Below are 17156 nucleotides of genomic sequence, written 5' to 3' on the forward strand. Positions count from 1 at the left end.
GTCTTCCCAGCCGAGGCCCCACACAACATGGAGCAGAGACCAGCCAATGTGCCCTGTCTTAATTTCTGACCCACAGACTGTGTAGACAAAATAAATGGCTGTTTTAAGCCACACCATTGTGACATAACTTGCTATGTAGCGGTAGTAACTGAAGACCCATCAACTTTCACCTGACGGGTTCAGCATCCACTAACAGTCTTTGCTGAAATCACCTGTTTTGTGAACTATTGCAAAACAGTGATTTTTCTAATTGTTACTTCCTCTACCTTTATTAGCTGGTATTACTCCATAAAAAAAATAGCTTTCCTTCAGTCACTGATGCCATTTGACTACCCTGCAGTACAGACCTTACAGAAAGACGTCACATGTGCGTAACTTTCCCTTTGTTTCCCACTTCTCCAAGTCTAATCTAGAGCACACAGGATTATAGACAGCTCCACACATATGCTCTGTTTCACCACGTGGTCTGCCCAATCCCTCTTTCCTTGAATACACTTCTTCCTTTCTTGGCCACTCCTTTGTACTCTCTTCTAGGTTGTCCTAGACCTTGTCTCCTACAGAAAATCATACGTAACTCCTAAAGCCAGGATAAATACCTCCTACATGAGGCCACAGCAGCCTGTACTGCCCCAATCACAGTGCGGCCCACCTGGCACCTGTCTCGCCGATCGGCCCATAAGGTCCACAAGAAGTTCCTGCATTGGACTCATTTCCATCTGAGTTATATAATACAGGGTTTTAGCACACATTAGAGCACGAAAGTAAGTTATCTGCTGTTAAGTAAAGTTTGTGGAGTCTCTCCATCTGGAAAGTAGAGGAAGGGAAATACATCCTGCATAATTTTCATTTCCAATAAATCTACTCTCATACACTAAGAGGAAATAGAAACAAGGCTGAAAAGCCTATGAATGACTGAATCAATGCCTAGCTCTTCCCTTATGATCTCTTAAGAACTTGAAGTCTAGGATGCTAATTTCAGGCTCTAAATACTATAGAAAAGTAGTATTTTTCTTCCCCGATAGCTTTAAGACCTTTGCTGTGATCTACATAGGTTCCCTCAGAATGCTCTTTTTAATAAACCTGTGACTTTGTGAGAAAACATGCTGTGAGTATTCAAAAATGTAAGTTACTGCTTAAAGCCTCAAACCTAGAAGAAGCAAGGTATCTCATCTTAGCTAATAAGTGAAAAAACCAACACGTGTTAGTCTGTACCTTTAAAGATCAGGTGAAGCCTAAATAGTGACATTTTAAGCTATAAAGACCTTTTAAAGGAGTTAAATGACCTGTATATTTTGAAAGCAATTAATTAAAATGTACTATTTAATCAATTTTATAAGGGTTCCCAGAATAGAAAAAATTAGTCTTTCTAAACAAACTACTTAAAATCACTTTAAAAAAAAAAAAAAATCACAAATTTTTCTGATTCCAAATCCATAAAGAAATACCATGAGCAGAAGTCATGCACTTACCTGCCATGGGTAAAAAAGAGGAGTCTGATCCAAGGGAACCCGCAGGGGAGCGACAATAACCAGCTCAAACAGGAGCCCCAGCAGGAGCGGGACAACCCCAGCCAGCAGCACAGCGACTATCAAAGTCTTCATGATCTGCCAGCAAATGAGGCCATGTCACTAGAGAGTCTTTCTGGCTTTTAGCTAAACTCTATTCCACTTGGAACTTTATTTTTCTTCTTTAACCTGATGCCTAACAGAACAAATACATTACCTAAACACCTCACATACATATTATATCATTAAATGAATATGTATATCAAGCTCAAGCTATAATAAAAGCATGAAATTATTATACATTTCTGCTTATAAATTACAGAAGTCATTATTACATATATTAACCAGGTGGCTGTGCTGTTTTTCTCAAACTCATTCTCAGAAGTAGGCTTTCATTTGTCCAAGAAAAGCTACTGATTATCCCAGGCTCCTAATCCAATGAAGCCAACTCACAGGCTGACCTGTAACCCCGGAGGTGGACGGGTACAGGAGAAGGGCTCTGTAGAAACCCCAGTGAAGGTAATTAAACCCGTTGATCAAACTGGCTCCCTCTAGAATCCTCTGTGGCCCAACAGAACTATGATAACCAAAATGTCCTCTGTGTTGCCAATACAGTAGCCATTAGCTACATGGCTACTCTGTTAGCACAGCTCTAGAATTTGGACAAAGCAACAAAAAAATGAAAATAAAGTCAACACAGAGAAAACAATAGAGACTATGAAAGCACCACTATAGAATCCTGACAAAGAAATGAGTGCTTAAAGTGGCCCTGATGTCTGATGACCTCCCTTTCTCTTAACGTAGCCTCGGTGAGTACATTTGTTTCAACAAGAGACTAACATGACGTGGGTCATATAAAATGCAGTACTTGCTTTTTTAAATGGCATATCGATAATAGAAAACAGAAATAGAAAATTACCAAATGAAAACTGGTTATTAGCTGGTTTCCGTATTTTAAATATATTTAAGCGTCTCATTATCTTTTGAAATTAAACAGCAATTAAGCCCCTCCATTCATAATATATAATAAATCTCAAGTTTTTCTTTCAACACTAATATTAACCTTTTAGTGAAATTAAAATCTAGATTCAGATACAAAACTAGGATTATACAAATGAAGAGGCATAAGCAGTGACCTAAACCTATTTAGCAAGCATAGCCAACATCACAATCAATCAATAAATCATCACACGCGGACGGTCATCTTACACTGACATTTTCCCCCACCTCTGTGCAATTAGGTACTTACTGAGTAATAATTTCCATTACTTACTACACTTTCACATTAGCCAAGACATTCTTGAATCAGCAATAGAAATGTGTAATTAAAGGAATACCATTTATATGAAAAACACAAACTTAATCCTGAAGTCAAGATTTTTACATATTCAAATAGATCAAAAAATCAAATTTTAGAAAAAATATCTTAAAATGTCTACTTAGACTGATTTTAAATTCTAAAGAGTATCTTATACCTTAACATTTCCAAAATAACTTCTAATTACATTACTTACTTAAGGGCCCTACTGGATCATGTAATAATATGATTTTCTTTTGACCCTTGAATTCATCCAACTGTGGTTCTCAGAATGAATCAGAAAGCTAATGTCTTAAAGGAATATCCCTTCTAATTAAAAATAAATCAACTCTCGACACCGTATGCATAATGAAGAAACAAAAGTGAAAATATTTAAATAAATGACTAAAAATGTATCCACTACTCCTATCATACACCGATCAGTTCTGTAGGAGAAAAACCTACCATGAGGGACCACTCTTTAACCTTCTGGAAGATCACTCTGCGTCCCTGTGGCATCCAGGCCACCAGCACCGTCACTGCCCTTATGGTTAGCCAGCAAACATAGAGACCACAAGCAGCTGTGTAGAGCTCATGAATTTTGGCAGTCCCCGTCCAAAATGACATTAACCAACGGCCAGCAAATACTGAAAACAGAAAGGCTGATAAATGAGATATGTGGCTATCTATGTAAAGAGAACTATAATCTTGATGTCCTTCTGTTAGTATTTTCAATTATTTCAATCATTTTAAGTGATAAGTAAAAAGACATCACATTTTGATATGTCAATGTCTTCATTAAAAATAAGTAACAATAAGCACCCCCCCACACACACACACACACACTCTAAAGAATGCAATTATTTGATTAAGACACAACTAAAACACAGGAGGAGGTCAGGGGACAAGCTCTCCTGTGACATCTACTCTGCCCGGCCCTGTTGATTACCTACTCTTTCAGAATGAAAATGACTGAGGAGGTTGTTTCCATTGTTTTTACCACCAAATAAAATCATTACCACATAATAGGACAAAAGTGGGGAATTTAGTTATTATTTATGCTGTCAATACCTTCAACATTTAGGAACATTACAAGTAAGTCAGATTAACTTTCTTTCGGTTGGTTTGTCCATCAAGACAGAAAACTAAGCTTATTTTAATATGAAATGGGCATAGTAACATTTTAAAGCACAATAATCAAGGAACATATTAATTCTCTTAGAAAAAAGATCCAAATATTAAACAGATTTGAAAAGTGTCTTAACTTAAACAGATTTGAGAAGTGTCTAAATAACTGCCTCACACAAAGAGTTAATACAAAGAAATTCTGTAAGGTACCCATAAAAATCTAACTCAGGCAAGACCATTCCATATGGTAACTTTCTTCACTTGGTTACTTTTCAATAAGGCTAGAAAGAAGAGCAAGGCCCAAACGTCTTGCGTATTTTTCTATGGATCAAGTTCTTGTTAATACAGTGTTATTTGTTATTTTTAAATACCTAAAAGGAGCTAGTAGCTGTGCTGAGCATTCTCCATATATTATCTCAATCCTCCTAAGAACCCCTAAGCAGCCACTATTTCCATTTTGAAGATTAAGAACCTGGCCCAACCAAGGTCCCGTGAGGGTGGAGGCTGAATTTGAACTCATGCCTTGACCAATGAACCACAGAGCTCATGCTCTTGACCAATGAAGCACTCTGCCTCCAACTGAACTAAAGCAGCTCAACAACTAAGTCTTACAAGCCACACTGCTGGCACCGACACTTCTCTGCAACTTCACAAAATGGTTTGGATGTCAAGATAAGTTATTGTTAAAGACAAATACACATAAATGTTATGTGAAATAAACACATGTGAATGTTAATTTGAAAAAGATATAAAAATCACTACTGGTAATTCTGTAGAAATGTTTAGTATTTTATACACACACATATATTTACATATATTGCTATCCCAAGGTTTTTTGTAGTTGCTGTGGTTGTTTATAGTTGGGTGGTTTTTAAAAATCTGATGGCCAGTTTCTATTCCATACTTCACACACTTCTACTTAAGTGTTTCTGAGAGGACGGGGTTAAAATTTTTAGTTTGTACTAAGTTATCATCAGCTGAACTGAAGCTACAGAAAGCTAACCCATAGTGAGATTAGATTAACAGGGGAATATTTAGTTAACAATCTTCAGTGAAATTAAAGTACTTTTACTAACAAATTTGGATACTAAAACTAGGTTTCCTTCAACTTTTCAGTATTTCTGATAAAGACATGAAAATAGAACATTAAAACCACAAATGTAAAACTGTCCGAAGTTCAAAACCCAACTTTTCTCAGCAATGTATTTACTATGTTGCACCCAGCCGTTAATCAAACTTTGTTGAGAGCTGTGATATGAGGAGTAGTGAGCTTCCTACGAGCATAGTTCTAAAGGTCAAAGTTTATTATTCAGAAGCAGTTAAAAAAAAAACAAACCACCTTTATTTTTACCATTTTAAGTTAAATCACAATTCCTACAGATTAGAGAATATTCTCATTATTTTTAAAAACCTCACTCAAAACTAAATTTCCTACTTGTTCCTTGACCTTAGCCCTCATGGAGAAACTCAAGTATTCAATACAAATCAGATTTAGAACATTATAGGAGCAGTGCTATACTTGAGATACTAAGTCAATACACATTTATGTACTTGTAAGAATGAAAAGTATCTTCCACTTAATGATTATTTAAGTGGCTAACATAGATCAGTAAGAATCAGGATTTTCTGGCTTGCTATACACAGTAACTGGGAAGGTGGGGGCAGCAAGCTGTTCCTGAGACTCTGTCACTGGCTCTGGGCTCGACTCCCATTTACTCCTGACCTTTGCAGAGCATGACAAACTACTATATTCATCCACAGCATCTCACTTGTCAGATGAAGAAATGCTGTTTAGCTGAAATTTAAAGATTAGTATTTGTGGACACCAGACAATAAAGGGAACCGGTCTGGCTTCATAAAGGTGTCTAGCAACAAGACACAGCAGACTGGAAAGATACAGTGAAGGCAAACGTGATCAACGTCAAAAGACTGACTTGAAAAAAATGACCTAAGCCACATAGGTGATTTTTTAAAGACTACATCCAAGAAAACTGAGTGACCATATGTAATTTACTTCTAAAAATGAATCAGAAGTTATACCTCGATTTTGTCCCCCTCTGTTCTAAGACAAATGACTCCAAGGAGATGGAGAGTCCTAAAGAGATCAATAGCCCACATTCAATCAAAAATAAGGGGCAAACTATTTCAGGTTTATACTTGATGGAAGATACAAAGCATCTTTTCACGTCATTAGCTCATACCTGGTAAAGTAAGGCAGATGAGGCTGGCAATCAGTAAGGTTATACACATGAAGACAATCAACAAAAATATCTGCAAGGCAAAACATAAGAGGGCATAAGGGATTCAAATGTGCTCAACATATTTTAGGACACCCCTCAATGTGTCAGCATAATCCTCCCAGTAAGAAGAAATGGCTTTTATTCCCAGGTTTCCTTCCATTTCACTTAAAAAGATTTTTATTTTAGGTAAATTTACCTCTAATTTCAGCTAAAACTATCTATTTTCAGACAATCAGATACATCAGCAAGTAACAAGGATGTATATTTTGTAATCAGCATAAAGTAAAACACAATCAGCTTACATGTTTCCAAATTACAACTAAAAACATACCATTTCTTTTAAAAGTTTACTTAGGGGCTCCTAGGTGGCTCAGTCGGTTAGGTGTCCAACTTTGGCTCAGGTCATGATCTTGCGGTCTGTGGGTTCGAGCCCTGTGTTGCGCTCTGTGCCGACAGCTCAGAGCCCGGAGTCTGTTTCAGATTCTGTGCCTCCCTCTCTCCGTCCCTCCCCCACTTGTGTGTGCACGCTCATTTTTAAAAGTTTACTTATTTTGAGAAAGACACAGAAAAAGAGTGCCCCTATGTGCAGGACAACAAGGTCAGAGGGAGAGAGGCTCCCCAACAGGCCCCACACAGTCAGTGAGCACACAGCCTGACTCAGGGCTCAACCTCCCAAACCGCAAGATTATGACCTGAGCTGAGCTAAAGAGCGGAACACGCAAGCGACTGAGCCACCCAGGTGCCCCAACACTCACTCTGTAATCACATTCTCAAAAAACAAGTTTTCGTGAAAAGGAAAGCTTCCTCTCTAACAGCGCTGCCTAATTAGACCTCTCTGTGACCGATGACGGAACCTGCGCTGGCACAAGTGGCCGAGCACACGCAACGTGGGGTCACCAGGTGGTGACGGCCACACTGTCTTTACTCTGCGTGTGCTGTTACTAGAAATGTACTTTCCCCTCACCGACAAAACCGTGATGTATTTAAAGTGTACAACGTGATTCGCTGTACATACACATTGTAAAGGGATTCCTACCAGTGAAGTAATTAACACATCCATCACACCACATCCGCACGAGTTGTATTTACTCTTAATTAAGTTTAAATGTGAACTGTCACGTGTAGCGGAGGCTCCTGGACAGACATGTGCGCATGAGAAGCGAGCAGGCTGAGAGGAAAGTGGCTGCCCCCGGGGGCAGAAGAGGAGCATCTGCTGCTGGCCTTCTCCCTCACCAGGCCCAGAAGGGAGAGCTCTAGAGGGAAGACGGAGAAGCACCCACCATAACACTCCAAGAGGAGCCTGTCGGCCTTCGCTGCCTGAGAAACCCCTACCGACTGTCTCTCATCTGGGCCGGAAAGTACCTTTTGCCTAAGAGCCTCATCTCTCACGACTCCCCCATCGCTCACGCTCACCTGCATACACCCCACCCTCTGTTTTTTTAAATGCTTATTGACTTATTTTGAGAGAGACAGAGAGACAGAGAATCCCCAACAGGCTCCATGCCATCAGTGCAGAGCCCGACATGGGGATCGATCTCACAAATCCTGAGATCGTGACCTGAGGTGAAATGAAGGCTCAGACGCTTAACCAACTGAGCTACCCAGGTGCCCCACCCCCACCCCACTCCTTTTTTTTTTAAGGTAGGCTTCACACCCAGTGCAGAGCCCAACACGGGGCCTGGACTCATGACCCTGAGGTCAACACCTGAGCAGAGACCAAGAGTCAGACATTTAGGGGCACCTGGGTGGCTCAGTCAGTTGAGCATCCGACTTCAGCTCAGGTCATGATCTCACGGTCTGTGAGTTTGAGCCCCGCATTGGGCTCTGTGCTGACGGCTCAGAGCCTGGAGCCTGCTTTGGATTCTGTGTCTCCCTCTCTCTCCGCCCCTCCCCCCCCCCTCTCTCTCTGTCAAAAATAAACAAACATTAAAAAATAAACATTAAAACAAAAATTAAAAAAAAAAAAGAGTCAGACAGACTCAGACAGACTGAGCCACCCAGGCACCCCCTGACCACTCCACCCTCTAGAGCCACTTAATTCCCTGCAGTTCCAAACTTACCATGTCTAACCTGCCTCGTGTTTTGGCATGTGCCTGGCATGCCCTTCCACTTCCAATTTTATTCTCTGGCTGGCCTAACTTTAGAGACTTAAAAGCATCACCTCCTCCCTGAAGATTCCTGAATGCTTTCTGAAAAAGCGTTTTGTGGAATAAGGACTGACCAAAAGTGCAACATGTTACTTATCCAGCCAGTGAGGTGAGGACCAAGACCTGACCATCGGATTTAACGAAACAAAAGCCACTGCGACCCTTGTCAGGAACAGTTCTGGTGGGGCCTGGGGGAAAGTTTTGCTGGGACAAGACACTTCCTTAACCAATCTGCTCTTTAGTTTCAACAGATGTAAAGATGAGATTACTACTCAATTTTGCCACATTAGGAAGAATATTAAATAGGGAAAACATTAAAATGCCCATTTCAGCTCTGACACATAATTGAAATGTATCAATAATGTTAATTTCTTATTTTCACCAGGGTCTTTAACACTGCTCCTTTCAAACAGCAGAGGGAGCAGCAGCATAGGGAGTCCCAACACTGTGAGCCACTTATGAGATCTGATCAACTTACCTTAGGTTTACACATATCACGTTGCTAACGAGAGAGCTGGGGGCTCTTTTCAGGAGACTGCGAGATAGTTCTATACAGAGGACTACCTGCTCCTAGCACCAGCCACAGCAGCAAATTTCTCAATAGAAATTGGGAAAAAACTTGACTTCTGGTGAAGTCTTTTTTTAATTTTTTTTATGTTTTTTTATTTTTGAGAGACAGAGAGAGAGAGACTGTGAGTGAGGGAGAGGCAGAGAGACAAAGAGGGAGACACAGAATCCAAAGCAAGATCCAGGCACTGAGCTGTTGGCACAGAGCCCGACATGGGGCTCAAACTCATGAGCTGCGAGATCATGACCTGAGCCAAAGTCAGATGCTTAACCACCTGAACCACCCAGGCGCCCCATGTCTAAGTCTTCTAGTACCTACCCTGAGTGGAAAATTTAAAGGCCGGCGATAAGGCTGAAAGCCAACAGGCCCCCCCTGCTGCAGTATGGCTTGGTGGGCTGCATGCAGGCCTTCCCCCACCACGGGAATAGCATTGTTGTTTCGAGCGTGCTGATTATTGTTAACTTGTTGGTTTGCACTGTTCTCGTTTTCTTCCTGGTCTCCCAATAAATAGGAATGCAGATCCCTGTGTAAAAATTACATCAATAAAAATTCTCTCTTCAGATCAGAATAAAACAGCAGACAGGAGACGTACTTTCTTATTATTCCTTAAGGTAGAAAACGTACAAGCAGAATCCATACACAGCACTATTAATCCCCTCATTCTGGCCTAAACGCTGGTTCCTGCTTTAAATTAAACTTTTCCAAATTTACTATTCATGTCCAAAACACCCTGAAAATTCAGTCCAGCGCCTGTGCCTATTGTGGCAGGGAACTCAACGCGCATCCGTGGCGGCAAAAATGAGATGGCGGAGGCTGCAGGGGACACCTGCTCAATCCGATACAAGCCAGTGCGTACTTCGCAATAAGGAATCAGCAGAATGCCACACATTCTCTGGAAAAACATTTAAATCACAAAGATTCAACTTCAAGAGGGTAAAAATGTGCATATGTTCTCTATAAAAGGATGTACAGTAATGAGAAAAATAAGCAAGACGAAGAATTGAACAAAATAAGTATCCTATGTACCTGCAGATATCACCAAATGGTCTCTTCTTCAAACTCCGATCTCCTGAGTGGGGCACAGAACGTACTCTGTCAGAAAGGTCATCAAGTGCCTACTTACAGCAAGTACCCAGCAGTTACAGTCCACGCTCGCACGAGCCCCTTCAGCCACTGCCGCGTGTGTCCCTGTTCAAGTAACGCCGGCAAGACCACCTGAAGCAGGAGCAGCTCAAGGGACAGTTCACTCACTGGAGCATCACTAGGACAATGACAAACAGCTGTGATTTACAGCGCGACTCTATTTTCCATCATAACTGTATCGTACTAAACATCTGATGGGACGACAGCAAAACTCCTTGACGCTGTCTCTATCACCTCTCCCCCATTCTCCCTTGAATCCTCCAAAACCAGTCCCGACGAGGGTTGCCAGTGACCTCTGTGTTAAATGTGATGGTCAGGTCTGGGTCCCACCTCACTGGCTGTATGGCGTATTACACAACTGGTTACTCCTTGGTCCTCAAAACGCTTTCTCACTGGACGCCCTTCTAGATCTGTTAGCTCAGGGAGCCGAAGACAACGGAGGGCGCCCCAGGCTCTGTCCTCTCTCATGTGTGCATGCTCTCTGGATGAATGCACACTCGTGTGGCTTAAATTTCTACGTTGCAGTAAATTTCTATGTACCACTCAGACATCTTCCCTAACTCCTAACTTTGTATCCAAAGTGCAACCTCAACGTCTCCTACAGACATGAGACGTCTTCAGTTGACCATGACCAAATTCCCACTCTTCCCTTCTAATCCTGCTCCTCCACAGCCTTCCTCATCCCAGGAAATGGCAACTCCATCCTTCCAGGTGCTCAGGTCATTGACTGCCTTTATTTCACTCCAACTCAAACAGCCGGAGTCCTGCTGATGGATCCTAGCAATGCCCTAAATCTCACCACCTCTCATTACCTCCACTGCTACTTCCTTCACCTCAGCACCAAGGTCCCTGCGCCATCCTCCCAGCCGGCTTCCCGCTTCTGTCCTGGCCACCTGACCCAGTCTCTTCTCATCACAGCAGCCACGGTGACGCTTCTTAACTAACCTGTATCAGATCACTCTTCTGGTCAAACCTTTCAAGAACTCCCCAAATCGCTCAAGTTGAACCCAAAATGCTTCCAGTGGCCTACGAGACTCTGTAGGATCTGGTTTTGCATGACTTCTCTGACCTCACAGCCAACCACCATGCTTTCCTTCTTCCACCCCAGCCAGACTGGCCTCCCTGCTGCTCCTCGAACGGACCCCAATGTCACCGCACTTGCCCACCCCCTGCAAGGACACTCTACCTTCAGGAACCCATATGGCTCATCCCTCAGCAGCTCCGACAGGGCTTTCCTGAGCTGTCACCTCTTCAGGTCCTCATCAGTCACTTCTAAATTAAACCCCATCTTGGCCACTCTCTCTATCCCCCTTCTCTGCTTCATCTTCCAAGCCCCTAGTACTGATGACCCCAGATATACATATTCTATTTTGAGGGGTGTCTCCCCCTCACTGAAATGCAAGCTCCACAAGAGCAGAGAATTGTCTTGATTCTGTTTGGCTCACTGTTACATGCCTAGTGCACAGAAAAGGACCGGACATATAATAGGCCCTTGTTTTGTTTTGTTTTGAATGGAAGAATGGACTAAATACTGCTATACCGGCCCAAAACTGCTAAACTTCTAAGTGTAACTGACTACCAAAATGGAGCTATCCTAACAATATATATAGCCAAAGCCTAAGCTTCCTGGTTCTCACTATAACCAGACCCAAATTCACAAGAAGGGAATGAGGATTTACTCTAGTTAGGGAAAAATTCAGAGAATCAAATCTTAATTTGGATTTTGAGTAAAGATAACAAAAAGGGTTCCAGCTAAACATGAGGAAGAAGGTCATTCTAAACAGAAAGGAAGACAAGGAATAGCTAGGTGTTTTAGGGAGACTGAGCAGAGGGGAGCATGGTTGGAGGGCAGAATTCGAGTCAGACAATGCAGGGACAGGATGCTGGAAAGTCAACATGAGACTATGCCAAGCCTTGCACATGACCCGGATATTATGATGTAGATTACAGAGGAAGAGGCAGGGTGTTAAGTAAGGATGGGCTATAAATGGAGAACAAGAGGAAAGCCTAAACTAAGGAAGTGGTAAATCAAGTTGGATTAGATAAGAGACCTTTAAAAATAAGACTTAACGATATTTAAAGACTAATTAGAAGTCTGAGAAAGAAATCCAATTTCCCAGCAGCCTTCTGTTTAGGTAACTGAAAGGATGATGCAAGTCAATGAAAAAAGGAATGGGGGGGGGGGGGGCGGGGGAGTGGCAGAGACTAAGTTTCCAGGTGACTTAGGCTTTTAAATGAAAAAGATTTTCCATCCATAAGCCTTATTTCTTAATTTTAATCTACAATTAAACATATAACTATGGCTACACATTCCTTATGATGTGCTTTTCATACAAAAATGATGGTGGCTAACATGGTGTCATTAAGTATGGTAAACATTTCAATGCTGAACAAAAGCACACTTGATTTGCATAAAAATAAGTCTTTCTTTGGAAAATGCAACAGCTAAACTAATGTTTATACAATCTAAAATGGCAAAACTCAAGTTATCAAATGATTTCCAGTATCTGTTAAGAAATGAATGTTTTAAATGTATACACTCTAGGTTATCAACAAAGCTAAACTAGTAAAGCTTCTAAATTTCAAAAACTCACCTATAGAGCATGACATTATATGGAAGAAAATTAGGCAGCAGACTCTTAATTATACGTATAGGAAGCCAAAGCATCAGGAGAACAATGGAGCCAAAGACAATCTGCAGTTAAGAAAAAAGGCAGAACACCACTGTTAACCATTCCTGTGAGAGACAAACAGACTTCTGAACATACCCAGCCAGGATGCAATCCAAGTGTCTATACCCACCCACGGCCCAGAGTGTTCTCACTCCACAGACTATATACTTGGGTCACTTTGTGGAAAGAATGCATTCCTGGGAAGGGTGCTCCTCTCTCTCTCTCTCTCTAGGACACAAAGGCTCAAGGAGGAGCCACAAAGGATAATCACTGCACGGTATGTGAAGAGAGGGTCAGAAACTTACAATGAACGATCAGAATCATCTGCAACTTAATAAACCACATATAAGATATGACCCATATTAATGGCTACAAAAGTTTCCGGAAGGCACCATATTGCTTTGTAAATTTTATTTTAAAAAAACTTAGCTTTAACTAGGTAATTTCTTCTTCCAGGTGGGAAAGAAACTTCAAGATACTTCTGTTTAGAGTTTTTTGAATTTAAAAACTATTAATGAATCTCCACTGCTCCAATGCAAATGAAGTGTAATTCAAAAGCCATAATTTGGCAACCAGTTATACTACTAAAGAACTAGGGAATGTTGTTTTTAGTAAACATTTTAATTACTTTATCAAAACAACCAATAGAATAGCTATTTGAAAAATAACTTCCACCAACTTAAACATAAATAACTCAACGTATCTACTCTACCAACCCCTGACTGCACCCCCCGCCGCCAAAAAAACCCCACAAAACAATACAAAAGGGTAGCACACTTTACTCAAAAAACAATAAAAAGGTATGCTTACCACTGACAAAATAAATCTTCGGAGATGCCTATAAATGGGCAAATGGATCATTTCTTGTACTGGATTAAAATCTGGATCATTCAAATTCCTTAGAAACCATAAGACACCAGGTCGAAGTACCTGCAAATATATTTTAAATGCTATGAATACTCACCAATGTCTTCAGACTCTGTAAATGAGCTAAAATATCAATAGAAAAGCAAGCTTTTAAAACTTAATAAAATGGGTCCCAGAAAATTCACATGGCTTTCCTATGAAAAGAAGTTCCTAAATCAGAATCTATATGAAATAAACTATTTTGCTGGATGTCCATTTAATCATTCAATGAAAAAAAAATATGTAGAATTTGTCAAGAAACCTAAATCTCCAAAAATAAAAAGTTGTTTTTTGTTGTTGGTTGTTGTTTTCAAACACTGTCACTATAGGAGCACCTGGGTGGCTCAGTCAGTTGAGAACCCAACTTCAGCTCGGGTCATGATCTCACAGTTCGTGAGTTCGAGCCCTGCACCGGGCTCTCTGCTGTCGGCGTGCAGCCCACTTGGGATCCTCTGTCCCCTCCCTCTCTGCACCTCCCCTGCTCACTCGCTCACTCTCTCGCTCTCAAAAATAAATTAAAAACATTAAAATAAATAAAAATAGAAAAATAAAGAACTGTCACTATATTGTGTCATCCAGTGAAAGAATTATGTTGCAATTTATAAATGTTTTAATACAAGATCTGATTTCAGCCTCACACTCCCGAGAGGCTCTAGAAACTCTCAGCATTTTCATTTTACTGTCTACATCCTTTTTCCGTTTCTCAGTGGAAATCATCAACCCAAGAGGCTGTGGCACCGTGGTGGGGCAATGGGCGAGGCTAGGTAGTGGTCTCAGGTGGTCCAAATGCACGGAGTTGCCATGTGTAAAGCATTTCAACTGCCCAAACTCTATTTCTCCAACCTCCAAATGAGGGGGTATCTGACCTCTAAGGTTTCATCTGACACCCCAATTCTAGGATTGTGCACCACAAAAACCACCCCACTGAGAAGATGAAAAATTTCAATGTGAAACAGTTTATCACTTAACAGTGTAATTAAGAGGTTCTATATACAGTTTTGAATAGATTAAGTTAGTCTCAATCACTTGCTTCAAAAAAAGAATACAAGTTTTATTTGCAAGTAGAATTTACCGAACTTACACTATATGATTCAGGAGAACATTTTGACCTCAGCCCCCCTCCTTAATGCCTCAATTTCCCAAAACACAATGTACGCCAGGATAGCATTAAGCCATTGACACTGGATCAGTCGGCCTCCTCCGGTGGCCCTGTGCATCTCCATCACCACTCTCACTGCTGTAAGCAGACTTGTCAGATGCCTCTCTTCCTTCCCAGGATATAAAATCGGAAAGAGCGGGAATCGTGTCTCTGTTTCTCACTATTACGTCAGCAGTCAGCACCGTGTCTGGCGCAGAGGGACTATGCGGTAATATGTGAGGGACTAATGCACAGCAGCAAGTACGCTTGTCAAAATTACTCACTTTTATACTGCCCACCGCACCAGAATGATTGCACATGACGTATACTAATCAAATACTGACCCTACTTTCACTCTCTTCAAATTGGGAAAGACCGTATTCTAAAAACAGGACTAGTGAAGGTACTCATCCGCAAGTGAACTGCAGTCATAAACGACCCTCACTGTGATTCCATATTTAAGGTACTTGATTACAAACTTTACATTGTGATCCTGCAAAACCTCTGGGTATTTCCAGCACTATATTTTCTTGAACGAAGTCCAAGTCAGACTCACATCACATAAAATTTCAAGACTTTGTAGGAGAGGATGGCTACAAAAGACACCAAGTAAAACAAGTAGTTTTAATCTCCATCTACTCATCTTTCAAACTCGTTAACTATACGCAGAAATATTAAAATTTATCAATTTTTGAGACAAATGACTGAAAACAGTTTAAAGACATAAAGCTAAATTCCTCTATCAGCTATTCCTTCTTAGACTAAAATCCTTGAGAAAATTAGTCAGGACACGTGGTTAAAACAAAGTCCTTTCCTTAAAGGGACAGTGCTGGCGTCTCCCTGAGAACTTACCTCTCTTAGCAACAGAATGAAGGAGGCAAAGTAGAACACGTACACCATCCCCACCAGCCAGTGCAGAAACATGGTAGTACCTGGCGCTGACTGAAAGCTCAGTTCTCGATCTTTCAAGGTAGCGTCAAACATTTCCTAAATCAAAGCAGAACAAGTGAGAGATCTGTACCACTCACATTTGCCAAATTAACATCTCCATCTTCCAGAAAGTGAATATATCACTACGTGTATGGGTTATGACGTTCTAGGACTACAGCTCTTTAAATGTCATTTCATGGTATGACAGAAATATAACTGATATAAGACAGGATACTATTTCAAAGATAGATAATGACCCTTGAAAGTTTTAAATATTAGAAGGAAGACTGATAAACCAATGGGCGAATAAGAATTTCACTAATGCGGGGGCGCCTGGGTGGCTCAGTAAGTCAGTTGAGCGTCCGACTCTTGGTTTCAGCTCAGGTCACGATCTTGTGGTCTTATAGGTTCAAACCCTGTGTCGAGCTCTGCACTGACAGTGCGGAGGCTGCTTGGGATTCTTGCTCTCCCTCTCTCTCTCTGTCCCTCCCCCACTCATACTGTCTCTGTCTCTCACAAAAAAAAAACAAAAAACAAAAAAAAAACCCAAACTTTACTAATGCTGCTACTGTGAAAGACACATTTTTGGTTAATGATACCTTCTTTCCTTGGTTACAGGTCTGCATTCATGACAAGTTTTAATAGTAAGGTATGGGTGCTTTTCTACACACAAAATATTTCTGAAAAGTCAAAACGTGATTATCACTGGCAGCCTTAAAAATTATAATCAAGGAACACCTGGGTGGCTCAGTCAGTTAAGCCTCCGACTTCAGCTCAGATCATGATCTCACAGTTCATGAGTTCGAGCTCTGCATCGGGCTCTGTGCTGACAGCTCAGAGCCTGGAGTCTGCTTTGGATTCTGGGTCTCCCTCTCTCTCTGCCCCTCCCCTGCTCGCATGTACGCGCTCTCTCTCTCTCTCAAAAGTAAATAAACATTAAAAACAATTTTTTAAAATTATAATCAAGACTAAGCATCTTAGTTAAAAGAAATGATTAAAGTTGAATTTATTAAACAAAGACAGTCTTATTAAATTGTTCTCTTTATGTATGTAACGTCTCGGCATTACTGTAAAATTTCGAAGAGTAAAATGGGTACAAAACTTCCCCACTGGTTATCAGAAAGGTTCCAGTCAAAATACTCGGACATCAAAAATCTGCACAAAGCCTCAAATAAAATCATGTACTCAACAAATACTAGTAACATTAAGACTCCACAATGATTCATTCTCAGAAAAAATAAGCAAATTACTATCCTATTGAGTTTCCTTTAAAAGGAATTCATTTTAAAGACCTCCTTTGTTGAAGCTTTTAAATTATTAGGTCATATGATAATGAATAACAAACTCACCAGGGAACAGATATCCAGCCACCAGCCACAAATGAGAGGGAACACTCCAATTTCCACCACCACTAGCAAAGAGACCTGTGGTAAAAACAAAGATCATCAGTATCATCCAAATGGGGAGAAGCCACTTCCGGTT

General features: G+C 40.9%; 1 protein-coding gene across 4 annotated transcripts in view; it reads right to left on the bottom strand.

Moving 5' to 3' along the window:
• Nucleotides 1–17156, bottom strand: part of MARCHF6 (membrane associated ring-CH-type finger 6) — a 75555-nt gene that overhangs the window by 15125 nt on the left and 43274 nt on the right. The window contains exons 14-22 of one of the 4 annotated variants that reach the window (XM_047844570.1): nt 17024–17098; nt 15597–15731; nt 13511–13630; nt 12623–12723; nt 10009–10146; nt 9204–9408; nt 6132–6201; nt 3268–3449; nt 1470–1604 (exon numbers count right to left, since the gene is read on the bottom strand). In XM_047844570.1, coding sequence (XP_047700526.1) covers nt 1470–1604; nt 3268–3449; nt 6132–6201; nt 9204–9408; nt 10009–10146; nt 12623–12723; nt 13511–13630; nt 15597–15731; nt 17024–17098 — 1161 coding nt within the window. Of the gene's footprint in view, nt 1–1469; nt 1605–3237; nt 3465–6131; nt 6202–9203; nt 9409–10008; nt 10147–12622; nt 12724–13510; nt 13631–15596; nt 15732–17023; nt 17099–17156 lie in introns of all 4 variants that reach the window. The other 3 variants (XM_047844488.1, XM_047844628.1, XM_047844688.1) reach the window with 3 other exon arrangements.

Source organism: Prionailurus viverrinus, chromosome A1, assembly GCF_022837055.1.
Source record: "Prionailurus viverrinus isolate Anna chromosome A1, UM_Priviv_1.0, whole genome shotgun sequence".
Taxonomy (NCBI): Eukaryota; Metazoa; Chordata; class Mammalia; order Carnivora; family Felidae; genus Prionailurus; species Prionailurus viverrinus.